The sequence below is a fragment of the Littorina saxatilis genome, linkage group LG1 (genome assembly GCF_037325665.1).
Source record: "Littorina saxatilis isolate snail1 linkage group LG1, US_GU_Lsax_2.0, whole genome shotgun sequence".
In the NCBI taxonomy this organism is placed as follows: Eukaryota; Metazoa; Mollusca; class Gastropoda; order Littorinimorpha; family Littorinidae; genus Littorina; species Littorina saxatilis.
This window is the reverse complement of record NC_090245.1, coordinates 17,245,397-17,262,482: the sequence shown is the minus strand read 5'-3', so window position 1 is coordinate 17,262,482 and position 17,086 is coordinate 17,245,397. Positions and strand designations below refer to the sequence as shown.

The window sequence follows — 17,086 nt, the reverse complement described above, 5'->3', positions numbered from 1 at the left end:
GATCTACCAGTTCCGTGCTCTCCCGTTTGGGCTGTCCCTAGCTCCATGGATTTTTACCATGGTGGTGAGGCAGTTTTGCGCACTGGTGAGGTCGCAGGGTATTCGACTGCGGGCGTATCTCGACGACTGGCTCATCATGAGTCAAAGCAAGACACTCTGTTCGCAGCATACCCAGTCGGTTCTTCGAGAGGCCAGCTTGCTGGGGTTTTCGATCAACCGAACAAAGTCGGAGCTAGTACCGTCCCAGATGTTCACCTACTTGGGGATGTCTTTCGGATGAGACGAAAAACCGAGGTCCCTTCGTGTACACTACATTGGGGTGTGCACGTTAAAGATCCCACGATTGACAAAAGGGTCTTTCCTGGCAAAATTGTATAGGCATAGATAAAAAATGTCCACCAAAATACCCGTGTGACTTGGAATAATAGGCCGTGAAAAGTAGGATATGCGCCAAAATGACTGCGATCTGCTGGTCGATGTGAATGCGTGATGTACTGTGTAAAACATTCCATCTCACACAGCATAAATAGATCCCTGCGCCTTGAGTCCGAGTCTGGAGATACGCGCGTGATATAAGACTTCATATAACATAACACGGTCTCTTGGTCTGTCCGGCCATCGCAGAAGCGGGTGGACAAGCTCCAAGCTCTCATTCGCTCCACTTTGCCTCTCCTGCGGGCTTTCCTGGGGCAGATGGAGTCCATGGCTCTGTTGGTACCACTGGGGAGAGTTCACAAGCGACCTCTTCAGCTCGCTCTGAAGCCGTTTGTGGACTCTCCTTGCGTGGACTGGAATGCCCTTGTCCCTCGCGAGGGATGGTTCCAGGCTGCAACCCTTCCGTGGCTGGACACGGGTTGGGTTTGCAGGGGTGTACCGATTGCCTCGCCCCCCCCAGACACGGACCTCTTCACAGATGCGTCCCTGCTGGGGTGGGGTGCGCACACGGACCGACTCACAGCGTCCGGTCTGTGGTCGGCAGAACAGAGCCGGTGGCACATAAACTCTCTGGAGCTAGAGGCGGTGTCTCTAGCTCTGGCCGAGTTCCTCCCTTCACTCCAGGCCAAACACGTTCGTCTTTTCACAGACAACACTACAGTGGCAGCCTACGTGAACAAACAGGGAGGTTCGCGGTCCCCCTCTCTCTCGCGCAGGACCTGCGAGATCCTGACTTGGTGTGCCCAGCACCAGATCACCCTCACAGCAAGGTACCTGCCGGGGAGTCTGAACACTCTTGCGGACGCGCTCAGTCGCTCCGACAAGGTGCTTCAGTCAGAGTGGACGATCACTCATGGGGCGCTGCTTCGCCTTTGGGCCCTTGTCCAGAAGCCTCTGGTGGATCTTTTTGCCACCAGATTTTCAAGGCGTCTTCCAATCTTCGTCTCGCCCTTCCCCGACCCGGAGGCTTGGCAGACGAACGCATTGGACATTCCCTGGACGGGCCTGGAGGCTTACGCGTTTCCTCCTTTCCAGTTGCTCGGCCGAGTGATCAGGAAAGCGGATCTGGAGGGGCCGTCACTGCTGCTGGTCGCCCACCTTTGGCCCTCTCAGGCTTGGTTTCCGGACCTACTGAGACTCGCTCACGGCCCTCCCATCCCTCTCTCTCTGGCGAGAGGGGAGCTCGTGCAGCCTCGAACCGGCGTTCCATACGAGGACCCTCAGTCACTGAATCTTCACGTGTGGAGGTTGTTCGGTCCTCGCTGAGGTGTTCTGGGGCATCAGAACTGACTTCATACCTGGTACAGCGCTCTCACAGAGCCTCCACCTCGTCCGTGTACGCTTCACATTGGAAGGCCTGGGCCACACGGTGTCAGGCTCACGGGCTGAATGCTGTGGCCCCCCGCTCTATGCATGTGGCCAACCACCTCTCTGACCTGTCCTCATAAGGAGCCTCCGCCTCCTCTTTAAAGGTCCGGAGATCGGCGATCTCCGCTACTCTGAGACAGATAGGGCATTCTATCAATGTCAGCCGGGTCATTTCAGGAGTCATTAAGCGCAGCCCTTAATTTAAAGATGTTAAGACCCGCACTCCCATCCCCAAGTGGGATCTCTTCCTAGTCCTCGAGTTTTTGCGCTCAACGGACTTCCAACCGTTGCGGGACTCTAGCCTCCCTAATCTGACCCGCAAGGCTCTGTTTCTGTTGCTCTTAGCTACAGCGCATAGAGGTAGCAAGATACATGCCCTCTCCGGAAGTCCGGAAGACATCTCTCGTGAGCAGGACGGCTCTGTGTCATTGAGATTCCGCCCTGGTTTTCTGGCTAAGAATCAGGCGCCAGATCAAGCTTCCCCTCTGGTTCAGGTCAAACCCCTTACCCACATCCTGGCCCCTGGCGATCAAGATCTGGTTAATTGTCCGGTTCGGGCCCTTGATACTTAAACTAACCTTGCTCGTATTCAGCTGGTTCGATCAAGCTCACAGAAGCTTCTGTTCATATCCCTTAACACAGCAAGGGACAAGGACATTTCTAGGACAACGTTGGCCCGGTGGGTGTTGACTCTCATTAGGCAGGCTTACGAATGGAGCCTTTCCAATGGGGGGGGGGGGGGGAGGAGGGCGCAGCCTGTCTTCCCCCTTGACTCGGCCCGAGTCCATGAATCCAGGGCTTGGGTGATGTTCTGCGCACAGCTTACTGGCGCTCGGATGATGTCTTTATCAACTTTTATCTGTGAGACATCGCGGCTGTTTGTCAGGATGGTTCCCGGTCCCTCCCTGCCTTGATGGCAGCGGGCCAGTGCCTTTCCAGAACTTAAGAGTGAGTTAGAACTTTTGATCTTTCCCACCACCTTGTTGGAGTTATCTGCTTATATGTGATTCGGAGTAAGAATATGTAATTTAATCGAAAATTTTAATAATAAATTTTCATTTGATTAATATACTTACCCGAATCACATAGGTAATTCCCTCCCACCTTCCCCGCATTATAGTTTCTAAGTATTGTATAAAGTCGTATGAGTTCTACCACGTGCTCGGGAAGCGGTAGTGACGTAGTACACACCAGTGGGAGGTAACCCCCATGGCAAGCGTGCATAGCTACGCTTCCTCTTACACTTTTTGTTGTGGGGTTGCTTCCCTTTAAAATTGTTAGACGGGTAGCGATTTTCAGACCTTAGCATCTCTGACTACGTCAATGCTTATGTGATTCGGGTAAGTATTTTAATCAAATGAAAATTTGTTATTAAAATTTTCGATTTATTTATTTATTTATTTTTTTACAGTTTGGATGGTTGATGAAGGCAAAATGTGTATCATTTTATAATTTATCAACATACATTTTGGTACCCGGAGAGGCTGTGCTTTGCTTTAACAAGTGAAAAACAAAAGCTTCAGCTTCTGGGGGGCGTTGCCGCCGCGGACCTTGGCCTTTTCCGGTTTTTCACTTTCTTTGGGTGTTAGCCCTGTGACAGGAATTTGGGGCTGGTGAATGAGGGGGGGGGGGGGGGGGGGGTTATGGGTGGGGAGGGAAGAGAAGAGAAAGAAAGGGAAGGATAGAGAGACAGGAATGGAACATCTGTGGCGTGTGATTGTTGATTTTTGCCAGTGAATAAGACATGAGGTTTTACTACAACCACGTGCAATACACAGGAATGTTGCTTGGCTTGAGCACATTCAATACATAATACATTCAAACACAACAAAATACAGGTGTGTGTCTGTGAGTCTCAGTGTATCTGTGTAAGTGTGTGTGACTGTGTCTCGGTGTGTGTCTGTGAGTCTCAGTGTATCTGTGTAAGTGTGTGTGACTGTGTCTCGGTGTGAGTCTCAGTGTATCTGTGTAAGTGTGTGTGACTGTGTCTCGGTGTGTGTCTGTGAGTCTCAGTGTATCTGTGTAAGTGTGTGTGACTGTGTCTCGGTGTGTGTCTGTGAGTCTCAGTGTATCTGTGTAAGTGTGTGTGACTGTGTCTCGGTGTGTGTCTGTGAGTCTCAGTGTATCTGTGTAAGTGTGTGTGACTGTGTCTCAGTGTGTGTCTGAGTCTCAGCGTATCTGTGTAAGTGTGTATAGAATAGAATAGAATAATCTTTATTGCCATGAAACACACAGTTTATAAGGCACGTAATTAATTAACAAAGAAACTGTAGTAAAAGCAAACATCACCGTTTTTTGAAACATTCGTAAACAAACTGTGCTAGCTGGGTTTGTAGTTTGGGTATTTGTAATATTTGGCTGGGAAGAGTGTATTGGCCTGAATAGGCTATGCTTGATATGAATTTTTCTCTAATGAAAGTATATTTGGTGCATTTATCCAACAAATGTATTTCATCCTCTATCACATTACATTTTTTGCATAATCTGTCATTTACTGGTGTATTTAAATGTCGACCCTTTTCAATTTCTAAATCGTGTGCACTTATTCTTAACTTTGTTAATGCTTTTCTGTGATCTAAATTTTTTACCTCATTGATATAAGATTGCACTTCGTATTTCCTCGAGTCTGTTACTTTTGCGTAGAATTTTAATTTTGAACTTCCTTCAGACTTTTTATTAATCCAGAATTTTATGAATTTGCATTCTAATTTCTCTTGTATGGCTTTTTGTAACTTTTTAGAATTAAATGTAGATTGATTTTGCCAGACATGCTTAAATCCTAATTTATCTACTGCTTGTTTTATGAAATGTGACCATGAACTTTCCCGTGACGGATCTAATAGTGATAAATATGCTTGATATATGTAGGAGTCTTTTTTAGTCTCTAGTATATGAGCCCAATATTTTATGCATTGTGATAATATTCTCAATCCTATTGGAAACCGTCCTAGTTCTGCTAGCACTGGAATTTTCATACTTTTCTTATGCGTACCAAGAATGAATCTGCAAAATCTTATATGTGCACTTTCATGAGGGCATTCCTTGGAGATGCAACATTGAAAAAAGGCATCAATGTCGTCAAATATATGTGTATTTTTTATAATGTACGGAAACCATACTTCTGCGCCGTAACAAATAATTGGGGACACTAACAAGTCAAATAAATTTAAAATTGTTTTTGTTTGAACAAGACTATTTCTGAACGCTTTTCGAAGAGAGTAAGCTGCTTTGTTTCCTTGTTTGCTAAGATGCTCCTGGGCAATATTTAAATTTCCATTTTGGTTGAACACTATACCCAAATATTTATACTGGTCTGTTCTTTTGATAATACAATCTCCACATTTAAATATTGTATTCATTTTGGGAAGATTACGACAAAATATTACAATGTTCGTTTTTTCAGTATTTATTTTTAATCCCCATTGTTGACAGTATATTGTTGTGTATGTGTCTGTGTGCGTCATGTTTCCTGGTGAGTACACATGGGAGCGTGTGTGTGTTATGTCAGCATGTGTGTCAGTAACTATTTAAACTTACAACATTAGAAATGCAACTTAGTTAATAACAGTGCCATACCCTTTGGTAGGTCTCTTGTCTGACATGGCGACCTCTTCAGTGTCTCCGATGTTGCAAAGAACCTTTAGGCATCAGGTTACGACCGTGTGGAACGCACTTAAATTCTATCCGTGATTCCAGTAGCCTTTCCTCCTTCAAAACACAACTCAAAACATACCTGTTACGTAAAGCCTTTACTTAGCCTCCTCTAGACTCCCCACAACATTATTTCTGCTTTTGAACTCTCTACCATGTATGTACAGTATGATCTCACCATCATTGGTATGACTGTGTGTGTGTGTTTGTGTTTGTGAGTGTGTGTGTGTGTGTTTGTGTGTGTGTGTGTGTGTGTGTGTGTGTGTGTGTGTGTGTGTGTGTGTGACTGTTTTGTCTTGTAAGCCCAGTTTGCTTAGTGCTTTGGATGTTGTTGTTTTATCTCAGTTATTTGAATGCTTTGTATGCTCGTTTAATTTGTGCTGGTGTGTTTTAGAATGCATTTGTGAGGCCCCTGGAGCCAATTGATGTGACTAGCGCTATAGAAAAGTTATTTATTATTATTATTCCTAAACCACTTGTGTGCAGCGGACATCTTGCAGCTACTGTTTGTAGTGCTGCAGTGGAGGGTCTTCCGCATGGAAGTGACTGGCACCGGGAGCGCCATCAACGGCGGAGACAACTCGGAGATTGTGGAGGAGCATGACCTCTCCTGCAAAATTGCTGTGGAAGATTTCACCATAACCAGCACGTTAGTAATGATATTTTCTTGCACGTTGGATTTGTCATCTTTAAGCTACATCAGAATCCGACTAAAACTTTCATTTAGGTGGCTTGCCGGAACTGCGCTGCCTAGTACAACAATGACTGTTTTCGTCTGTGTCAACTGTCATATTTTGGTCAAAAATGCAAATACAGTAAAAATCCCTAGCATAAGCCCACCATTTAGCAAACGCCCACCCCCCACTTTGGGCCAAAAGTTGTGCACAGGGGTAACTACCTAGCAAACGCCCACCCTGCTTTTTTGACTCACATGCGAAGCAAAAGTGAGTCTATGTACTCACCCGAGTCGTCCGTCCGTCCGTCCGTCCGTCCGTCCGGAAAACTTTAACGTTGGATATTTCTTGGACACTATTCAGTCTATCAGTACCAAATTTGGCAAGATGGTGTATGATGACAAGGCCCCAAAAAACATACATAGCATCTTGACCTTGCTTCAAGGTCAAGGTCGCAGGGGCCATAAATGTTGCCTAAAAAACAGCTATTTTTCACATTTTTCCCATTTTCTCTGAAGTTTTTGAGATTCAATACCTCACCTATATATGATATATAGGGCAAAGTAAGCCCCATCTTTTGATACCAGTTTGGTTTACCTTGCTTCAAGGTCAAGGTCACAGGAGCTCTTCAAAGTTGGATTGTATACATATTTTGAAGTGACCTTGACCCTGAACTATGGAAGATAACTGTTTCAAACTTAAAAAGTATGTGGGGCACATGTTATGCTTTCATCATGAGACACATTTGGTCACATATGATCAAGGTCAAGGTCACTTTGACCCTTATGAAATGTGACCAAAATAAGGTAGTGAACCACTAAAAGTGACCATATCTCATGGTAGAAAGAGCCAATAAGCACCATTGTACTTCCTATGTCTTGAATTAACAGCTTTGTGTTGCATGACCTTGACCTTGGGTCAAGGTCACATGTATTTTGGTAGGAAAAATGTGTAAAGCATGTGAGTCGTATGGGCTTTGCCCTTCTTGTTTCAAAGAGACTATAGGCTCACTTTCACTAGGATTTGTGCAGACTGTTCTAAAAGTCATCTTTTTTCCCTTCTTTACCTTTCCGTGTTTCTTTCCTTTTTTTCTTATTCTTTGTCCCCTCTCCTCACTCCCACCCATCCCCGACAAAGTGAATTAAAATTACGTCATGCTTTTCCACTGACGTCTTTTGTCTGTCAGTGACGTACCGGTACTTTGACGAGCTTCCTGGTGGCCTGAAGTTGGTTCTTGAATCTCTGTGTGCCATTTTTGCAAAATGCCGAAGCGACAGTCTTACATTGTGTCTTTCAAATTGCAATCCCTCCAGTATCTGGATAACGAAGCAGGTGGTAATGTTTCAGAGTGTGCCCGTGAATTTTCTGTGGATAGGAAGAGGATCAGGGAATGGAGTGAAAACAGAGATAGACTTGAACAGCAGTACGGAAAAGACAAACAAAAATGGAAACTGTCGAAAGGACCAGCAGTTAGATCTGAACATGTCGACCAAGGTGTGCTGCGTTATCTGGAAGATGAAAGATCTGAAGGCAGGGTAGTGCGAAACAAGGACTTGCAACGGAAAGCGATTGAACTGGCAGGTGCTTTTAATGTGGTGGGCTTCTCGGCATCAGACATGTGGTTAAGTCGTTGGAAACAGCGCAACTTGGTGTCTTGTCGACAGGGAACCAGCTCAAGCCAAAAGGTCCCTGCAGACTTTGAGGATCAACTCCTTCAGTTCCGACGGAACATTCTTTGACTACGTCATCGCCATGGTTATCCTCTGTCCAACATCATGAACATGGATCAGACGATGGTCCGGTTTGACATGGTGCCAGCCCGTACCAACAACAAGAAAGGTGCCAAACAAGTTAGAATCAAGACCACAAAGGCTGAAAAACGAGGCTTCACGGTGGCACTTACGGCGGCAGCGGATGGAACAAAATTGCCAGCTTTTGTGATCCTGCGAGAGAGAAATGGGAACATTCCACCCCGGGGTTTTTTGCAAACAAAATAGGTACCTGCCATGTGGCCACTTTTTCCACTGCTGTCCTCAGTCTTATACTTTTCATCAAGACTTGTCACCATGCCGAGTGGATCTAAATTCGGAAGTCGCCATGTGGCTGAGGCATATCTGACATACTCTCAGCGTCGATCTTGTTGTAGCTTATCCTCCTTTCTGAAACAAAAGGCAAAATGTGATTAGTTGTGATGACTACAACCTACACAAATTTAAACAGTGTTTTGATACTGAATGGTCGGGTTATACAAGCCACTTTACCTATGCAGCATGGGAACCCTACAATATGCAAAATATATCAACTGACTGCAGCAGCCTGGTTCTTGAAATAATTCTGACGGTCAGCACAGTCAACACACTATTCACAGTCCATTTGTTTGGACGACTGTCGTCTCAAAACTCGCATTCTACCTGCTGTCCAAAAGAAGCTAATCTTACGTTGAGCTGCCTTGAAAGAAAATGCCAACAAAGACAAGGAAGCTGTTGCAATGTAAGTTTACCAAACGTTAGCGAATCATGATAGTGCGTAAACAGCAAACAGTACAATCAAAGAATGAAACGCGATACAGATCTATAGATCTAGCATTCAAAAACTGTCTTTCAAATTTAAGGAAATTGTTGCAAGGTACCAAATTTTACAGACAGAACCTTGACAGAGCATGTTTTGAAACTGAGGCAAAATCGTAATAATTTTGACTTTGAGAACAGATTCATTCCGTTTCCTTATATCTGCATGTTCAAGTAAATGGTGGACAGTTTTAAACGGGCAGAGTAAACTTGAGACTCAACTGCAAGTTTTGAAATTCACATAAATCAAACCGAAAACAAAGACATCCAAACATTACAGGCACTTCAGATCAACTCATTTCACTAGAGGTGACTGCTTGGCACTGTGTTTGATATCCGTGTCTGCTAAAATAAAAAGAAATTAAACAAAACGGATTATCAGTAAGCTTAGGTGACACTGCGCTTTCGACAGCTCTTCCTCGCGCAGACACTGGAAAAACGCTGTGCAGATCAAACTGTAGGAAATCTCCTTTGGTATCTTCTTTATCTATTTTTCTGGAGCTAAGAAACCGAACAATGTGAAATCGTCTTCCCCGAATCGGCGAATGCAGAGGTGAGAACTGAAAAGTGAATCTATACCACAATCCTTCACGCGACCTGACCTGATCTTGACCCCTGACCTGGTCTACATACCACACACGACACAAACCAGTCGCCTGCTTTTACCCCCAAAACCCCCCCACCACCCGTTTTCTTTGGATATACACTTTAACTTCACACATGCCGACGAAATGTTGATCATTGCTTCAATACTCTGAAGATGTTGCTTGGATAATAACCAGGTGAAATTAGTATTTCGGTGTTCAGTCAAATGTTAAAGTTTCTATAACATACACACGCACGCACAGACAGACAAAGTTTAGCATCGCATAGGCTACACTTACGTGAGCCAAAAACCGAAGTATTTTTGCAATACTGTACCTAATTGTATTTCTGATTGAAGAGTGCATGTGGAACTGATCAGTGCTGCAAATTTAATGTCATTTCTTGCCTATTTGAAGCAGTTTTTTGAGTCACTTGAGAAAAAGTGACTCTATGTAATCGGTCAGTGTTAGTCTGTCCGGCCGGCCGGCCGGCCGTCCGTAGACACCACCTTAACGTTGGACTTTTCTCGGAAACTATCAAAGCGATCGGGCTCATATTTTGTTTAGTCGTGACCTCCAATGACCTCTACACTTTAACGATGGTTTCGTTGACCTTTGACCTTTTTCAAGGTCACAGGTCAGCGTCAAAGGAAAAATTAGACATTTTATATCTTTGACAAAGTTCATCGGATGTGATTGAAACTTTGTAGGATTATTCTTTACATCAAAGTATTTACATCTGTAGCCTTTTACGAACGTTATCAGAAAAACAAGGGAGATAACTAGCCTTTTCTGTTCGGCAACACACAACTTAACGTTGGGCTTTTCTCGGAAACTATAAAAGTGACCGGGCTCAAATTTTATGTGAACGTGACTCATTGTGTTGTGAATAGCAATTTCTTCCTGTCCATCTGATGCCTCATATAATATTCAGAACTGCGAAAGTGACTCGATCGAGCGTTTGCTCTTCTTGTTTTTTACACTGTCCTGCAGTAATGCATTATTTTCAACATTGGTTGTACACACACATACACTCACACGCAATCAACCTCATTCAGCGTTATTTCTTAAATCATGTTAACAGTCTTTTCTTGCATTCAACAAAAAGATAAAACAAATTTCATACCAAAATTGAAACTATTTTTTGGCCTTTTCTGTCAAATGTCTCTTCTTTTCTTACTTCTGTTTCCGGTTTGTTTTTTTTGGGAGGGGGGGGGGGGGGGGGCAAATATGCAACACCCGACTCCTTTCCTCCCCTTCATTTGACTTTTTTGTGTAATATTGAGTGACACACTGTTGTTGTTTGGATGGTTTGCAGGATGTACCTGGACGTGTTCAAGCAAGGAGTGTATGAATACATGTTCTGGGTCACGCTGGCTGTCGTCTTCATTGCCGGGGCAACGCGGGTCAACATCTTTGGCCTTGGCTACGTCATTGCTGTCTTCTGCTTCATGTGGTACGGCAAGGAGTTCTTGCTGAAGCCACTACGAAAGCTTCTTCGCATGTGAGTATTACTGGACTGTGGTGAGAGTGGGGAAGGAGAGGGTATGGTAGGAGGGTGTGTGTGTGTGTGTGTGTGTGTGTGTGTGTGTGTGTGTGTGTGTGTGTGTGTGTGTGTGTGTGTGTGTGTGTGTGTGTGTGTGTGTGTGTGTGTGTGTGTGTGTGTGTGTGTGTGTGTGCTCGTGTGTGCGTGTCTGTGTGTGGACAGGAACAGTGGCAACTGATCAGGGAGTGAGAGAGAGGGGGGGGGGGGGGGGGTCTTTTATATGGGAGGGGTATGGGTGTACCTGTATTCTGGGTGGGGCTGCCAGTGGTAGGGAGAAAGAGTGTGTGCACACAGGAAGAGTAGTAGCAGATCATGAGGGTATGGGAAGAGTGTGTGTGTGTGTGTGTGTGCGTGCGTGTGTGTGTGCGTGTGTCTGTGCGTGTGTGTGTGTGTGTGGACAGGAACACTGGCAGCTGATCAGGGAGAGGGGGGGGGGATGTCTTTTTTTGGGAGGGATAAGGGTGTACCTGTATTCTGAACAAGGAGTAGGGAGGGGGGGTAGGGAGAGAAAGAATGTGTATGAACACGTGTCTCTGTGTGTGCACACAGGCACAGTGGCAGCAGATCATGAGGGAGGTAAGAGTGTCTCTGTGTGTGCACAAGGGGATAAATGGGTGCAGGAACCATGGCACTTTGTTCACACAAGCTTCTTTTGTTAAAGAGAGCACAGTAGTAGTTTGTTTGTTCGTTCATGGGCTGAAACTCCCACGGCTTTTACGTGTATGACCGTTTTTACCCCGCCATTTAGGCAGCCATACGCCGCTTTCGGAGGAAGCATGCTGGGTATTTTTGTGTTTCTATAACCCACCGAACTCTGACATGGATTACAGGATCTTTTTCGTGCGCACTTGGTCTTGTGCTTGCGTGTACACACGGGGGTGTTCGGACACCGAGGAGAGTCTGCACACAAAGTTGACTCTGAGAAATAAATCTCTCGCCGAACGTGGGGACGAACTCACGCTGACAGCGGCCAACTGGATACAAATCCAGCGCGCTACCGACTGAGCTACATCCCCGCCCGCACAGTAGTAGTTATATTTAAGTTCTGTGATAGGCTTGTGTAGATGATTGCACACACAAACGTCTGATACAGATCAGTAGACACACTGTTCTTGTAAATAAACAGTGCATTTGTGAAATACGCTCATGTTGAAAGTGCCTTGTCTGTTTTCCAGGTGGAATTTCCTCATTGCCTATGTTGTGTTCGTGCTCTTTGCCAAGGCTTGTCTTCAGGTGAGAGGATTACCTGGTTTGCACAACTAAGAGAAAATGAATGGTGAAATCTGAATGAGCTTTTGTAGCTATAGTATATCATGAACTGGCCCTGAACTGGGGAGGAGGAGGGGGAGGGGCCGGGGTCGTTCTCAATTCATCCAATGTTTGTTTGTGTTTGGCTGAGGCAGTCTTGTGCAAGTGAAAAAATGTGTTTGCTTTATTTTTTTCTCTGGTGTTTTTTCATCCGAACGGTAATGTGGTGAACGAGATGTGAGTGTGCGTGTAGACAGTTTTACCTTTGATGAGAGGTTATTTTTGTTACCGACCAGTATATCCCCACGTAACAGGTGTCCCCTTGATCATGGCCCTAGGCTTACTGAAGTAATGCTTTTGGATAGAGTAACAAGAGAAGGCGTCTATTTTTTGGTGATGTCCTCTTATTGGAGGAGTCTGGCATAACAAGTACAGAGCCCCCACCCCCCCCCCCCCCCGTCTCCTCCCCCACCCATTTGTACAGGTCTCTGTAAGGGAGGAGCCTCTATGGAATAGAGGTAAAGATACAGAGGTTGTAACAGAAAATCTGATGTGGCATGGGGGGGTGGGGGGTGGGGCTGTGTGTCTTGAATGGATGGGGGGGGGGGGGGGTCCACTATACCGCCATGGGCTGGGAACATGCCCCTAATGGTTTAACCATGAGGGCGTCAACACACATATATCATCATACCACCATGGGCTGGGAACATGCCCCTAATGGTTTAACCATGAGGGCGTTAACACACATATATCATCATACCACCATGGGCTGGGAACATGCCCCCAATGGTTTAACCATGAGGGCGTTAACACACATATATCATCATACCACCATGGGCTGGGAACATGCCCCCAATGGTTTAACCATGAGGGCGTCAACACACATATATCATCATACCACCATGGGCTGGGAACATGCCCCGAATGGTTTAACCATGAGGGCGTTAACACACATATATCATCATACCACCATGGGCTGGGAACATGCCCCTAATGGTTTAACCATGAGGGCGTTAACACATATATATCATCATACCACCATGGGCTGGGAACATGCCCCTAATGGTTTAACCATGAGGGCGTTAACACACATATATCATCATACCACCATGGGCTGGGAACATGCCCCGAATGGTTTAACCATGAGGGCGTTAACACACATATATCATCATACCACCATGGGCTGGGAACATGCCCCTAATGGTTTAACCATGAGGGCGTTAACACACATATATCATCATACCACCATGAGTCTGCTAACCTGTGCTCTCTGCTTCCATTTCAGTTGGTGGGCTGTGTGTATGTCAACAAGCTTTTCCAGAGCAATTGTTGGGTCGTTCAGCTCTTCGGCATCAACTGTCTGCTTCCCACGGAGGGTGATATTATTGAAGATGGTAAGCTCTCAGTATCTGTGTTTTGTTGGGTTGGAAGAGACTGGTGATGACGATGATGAGTGTGTGTGTGATTGTACATTTTGTTTGTCAGTTTTTTTGCGATGCTGGAAATGTGGAGTTTTCATCACTTCTCCCCCTTTTCCCCTTGTCCATTTTCCTCTGTCCCCCCATCTTCTTTAAAAAAAAAATGTTTATGTCTCCCCTTACCTCCATTTTTCTACACCACCCTGACCACCCCCCCACCCCCCTCCCAATTCATTTGTGATTGCTCAGAACTCTCTGTCTATCTGTCTGCTTGCCTGTCTGGTACCTCTGTGTGCTCTCTCTGTGTCTCTTTCTCACTCTCACTCTCTCTCTTTCTTTCTCTCTCTCTCTTTCTCTCTCTCACTCTCTCTCTTTCCGTCTCTCTCACTCTCTCTCTCTCTCTCTCTCTCTCTCTCTCTCTCTCTCTCTCTCTCCCTCTCTCACTCTCTCTGTTGTTTTTATGCGTGCGGATGTGTTAGTGTGAATGTAAAGGGCACGTTGTAAGATTAGGCCCTTGGCTTAAAATGTTTACCCTTTATGTCAATAAAATGTTCTAAGTCTAAGTCTCTGTCTCTCTTTCTCTCTCTCTCTCTCTCTCTCTCTCTCTCTCTCTCTCTCTCTCTCTCTCTCTCTCTCTCTCTCTCTCTCTCTCTCTCTCTCTCTCTCTCTTGTCTGTACATGTACATTGGAATAGCCTTTTTTGAACTGCATAGGTAGGTTTGTCTTATGGTGTGTAAATGTGAAAGGATTCAGTTTTCAAGTATCTCCTTGTTTGTGTTCAAACTTTTCATCTCTCCAGGGGAAATGGTCGTAGGGCATGGTAACACAAATGCATATTAAGTTACATTTTTGATTGACTTTTCATTTGTTGAATAACTTTGCCTAATTGCTCAAATTTGCATGCATGTGCAGTTGTTTCTTTGAAAGTTGACTGATTATTACTGTTTGGTGACAAATTCATTTAATGTTTCGTTGATTTAATAGGTGGTGTTGGAATGTTAGAAGAGGAAATGGGGTTGGGGTGGGGTGGGGTTGGGGTGGGGTTGGGTTGGGGTCGGGGTGGGTTGGGGTCGGGTTGGGGTGGGGTCGGGGTGGGGTGAGGTTGGGGTGGGGTGGGGTGGGGTTATCCTTTGCAAGTCAATACAGTGGAATCCCCATTTTAAAACCTCCAAAAATCTGATAAAATTGGATCTTAAAAAGGATGATCCTTGGAGTCTTAAATTTGGGATACATTTACAGACATTATGAACAAAAGATCTAAAACTCAAGGTCTTAAAAAGGAAGAAGTCTTAAATTGGGGGGTCTATTAAGGGGGTTCCACCGTACCTGACCCGTGTTAGATGTGCATTTAAATGATTTGCACCGGCACGGTTGGCCTTGTGGTAAGGCGTCCGCCCCGTGATCGGGAGGTCGTGGGTTCGAACCCCGGCCGGGTCATACCTAAGACTTTAAAATTGGCAATCTAGCGGCTGCTCCGCCTGGCGTCTGGCATTATGGGGTTAGTGCTAGGACTGGTTGGTCCGGTGTCAGAATAATGTGACTGGGTGAGACATAAAGCCTGTGCTGCGACTTCTGTCTTGTGTGTGGCGCACGTTATATGTCAAAGCAGCACCGCCCTGATATGGCCCTTCGTGGTCGGCTGGGCGTTAAGCAAACAAACAAACAAACAAAAATCTAAAAATGGCAGCATTTTGTTATATATCTGCTCAGGAAAAGGATTCTTATCTAAATGGATGTGTGTATGTGTACATGCGTGTGTGTTGTGGTTCTGTAATTGGGCGCATTTGGTAGTAAATCTTCTTTTAAAAAAAATAGTTACAATTAACCTATGATTTGCATATGACCATACCTGTTTTAATGTACTGAAGTTGTACAACTTTTTTGTTTAATTGCTTGTAAAGCTCAAAATCCTTCAATATTTAGCTTTTAAGTTTTCCCTTCATCAAGATTCTGTTTGTTTGTTTGTTTGTTTTTTCAGCGAAGGCAAAAGGATGTATAATTGTGGAGGACAACACAGGATTGACGTGGGATGTCGTCTGCTTCGCTTTCCTTCTGCTACAGCGCAGAATCTACGGCTCCCACTATTTCCGCCATGTTGTTGATCTCCTGTCGGCACAGAGCCGCCTCTCCTCTAGGTATCTCCATTGAAGCAATTTTATTCAGAAAAATTACAGATAACAATGCCGCATAGACCGGCACGGTTGGCCTAGTGGTAAGGCGTCCGCCCCGTGATCGGGAGGTGGTGGGTTCGAACCCCGGCCGGGTCATACCTAAGACTTTAAAATTGGCAATCTAGTGGCTGCTCCGCCTGGCATTATGGGGTTAGTGCTAGGACTGGTGTCCAGTGTCAGAATAATGTGACTGGGTGAGACATGAAGCCTGTGCTGCGACTTCTGTCTTGTGTGTGGCGCACGTTAAATGTCAAAGCAGCACCGCCCTGATATGGCCCTTCGTGGTCGGCTGGGCGTTAAGCAAACAAACAAACCAAACGCCGCATAGAATCAAATTAATGAATGGAGCACAATAAGCAAAGCTTATACGCATGCTCTTAAAAGCAATATAATATCTGATGAGGCGGATGATACGGGGATCTGTAGAAGGGGAAAGGAAGGAGAAAAACAAAACGCAACAACATCAACATTAAACAAGTCGCGTAAGGCGAAAATACAATATTTAGTCAAGTAGATGTCGAACTCACAGAATGAAACTGAACGCAATGCCATTTTTCAGCAAGACCGTATACTCGTAGCATCGTCAGTCCACCGCTCATGGCAAAGGCAGTGAAATTGACAAGAAGAGCGGGGTAGTAGTTGCGCTAAGAAGGATAGCACGCTTTTCTGTACCTCTCTTTGTTTTAACTTTCTGAGCGTGTTTTTAATCCAAACATATCATATCTATATGTTTTTTGGAATCAGGAACCGACAAGGAATAAGATGAAAGTGTTTTTAAATTGATTTGGACAATTTAATTTTGATAATAATTTTTATATATTTAATTTTCAGAGCTTGTTTTTAATCCGAATATAACATATTTATATGTTTTTGGAATCAGCAAATGATGGAGAATAAGCTAAACGTAAATTTGGATCGTTTTATAAATTTTTATTTTTTTTTACAATTTTCAGATTTTTAATGACCAAAGTCATTAATTAATTTTTAAGCCACCAAGCTGAAATGCAATACCGAAATCCGGGCTTCGTCGAAGATTACTTGACCAAAATTTCAACCAATTTGGTTGAAAAATGAGGGCGTGACAGTGCCGCCTCAACTTTCACGAAAAGCCGGATATGACGTCATCAAAGACATTTATCAAAAAAATGAAAAAAACGTTCGGGGATTTCATACCCAGGAACTCTCATGTCAAATTTCATAAAGATCGGTCCAGTAGTTTAGTCTGAATCGCTCTACACACACACACACACACACGCACACACGCACGCACACACACACGCACATACACCACGACCCTCGTTTCGATTCCCCCTCGATGTTAAAATATTTAGTCAAAACTTTACTAAATATAAAAACACACACACGCAAGCACACACACACACACACACACACACACACACACACACACACACACACACACACAC

The 17,086-nt window shown here is 44.8% G+C and overlaps 1 protein-coding gene across 3 annotated transcripts in view; it reads left to right on the top strand.

Annotated features, from left to right (window-relative positions):
* The window catches only part of LOC138963088 (piezo-type mechanosensitive ion channel component 2-like), a 185,969-nt gene that overhangs the window by 107,205 nt on the left and 61,678 nt on the right, over positions 1–17,086 (top strand). For all 3 annotated transcript variants that reach the window (XM_070335119.1, XM_070335110.1, XM_070335101.1), the window contains 5 exons: positions 5,941–6,103; positions 10,598–10,783; positions 12,001–12,058; positions 13,359–13,467; positions 15,470–15,626. In XM_070335119.1, coding sequence (XP_070191220.1) covers positions 5,941–6,103; positions 10,598–10,783; positions 12,001–12,058; positions 13,359–13,467; positions 15,470–15,626 — 673 coding nt within the window. The remainder of the gene's footprint in view (positions 1–5,940; positions 6,104–10,597; positions 10,784–12,000; positions 12,059–13,358; positions 13,468–15,469; positions 15,627–17,086) is intronic.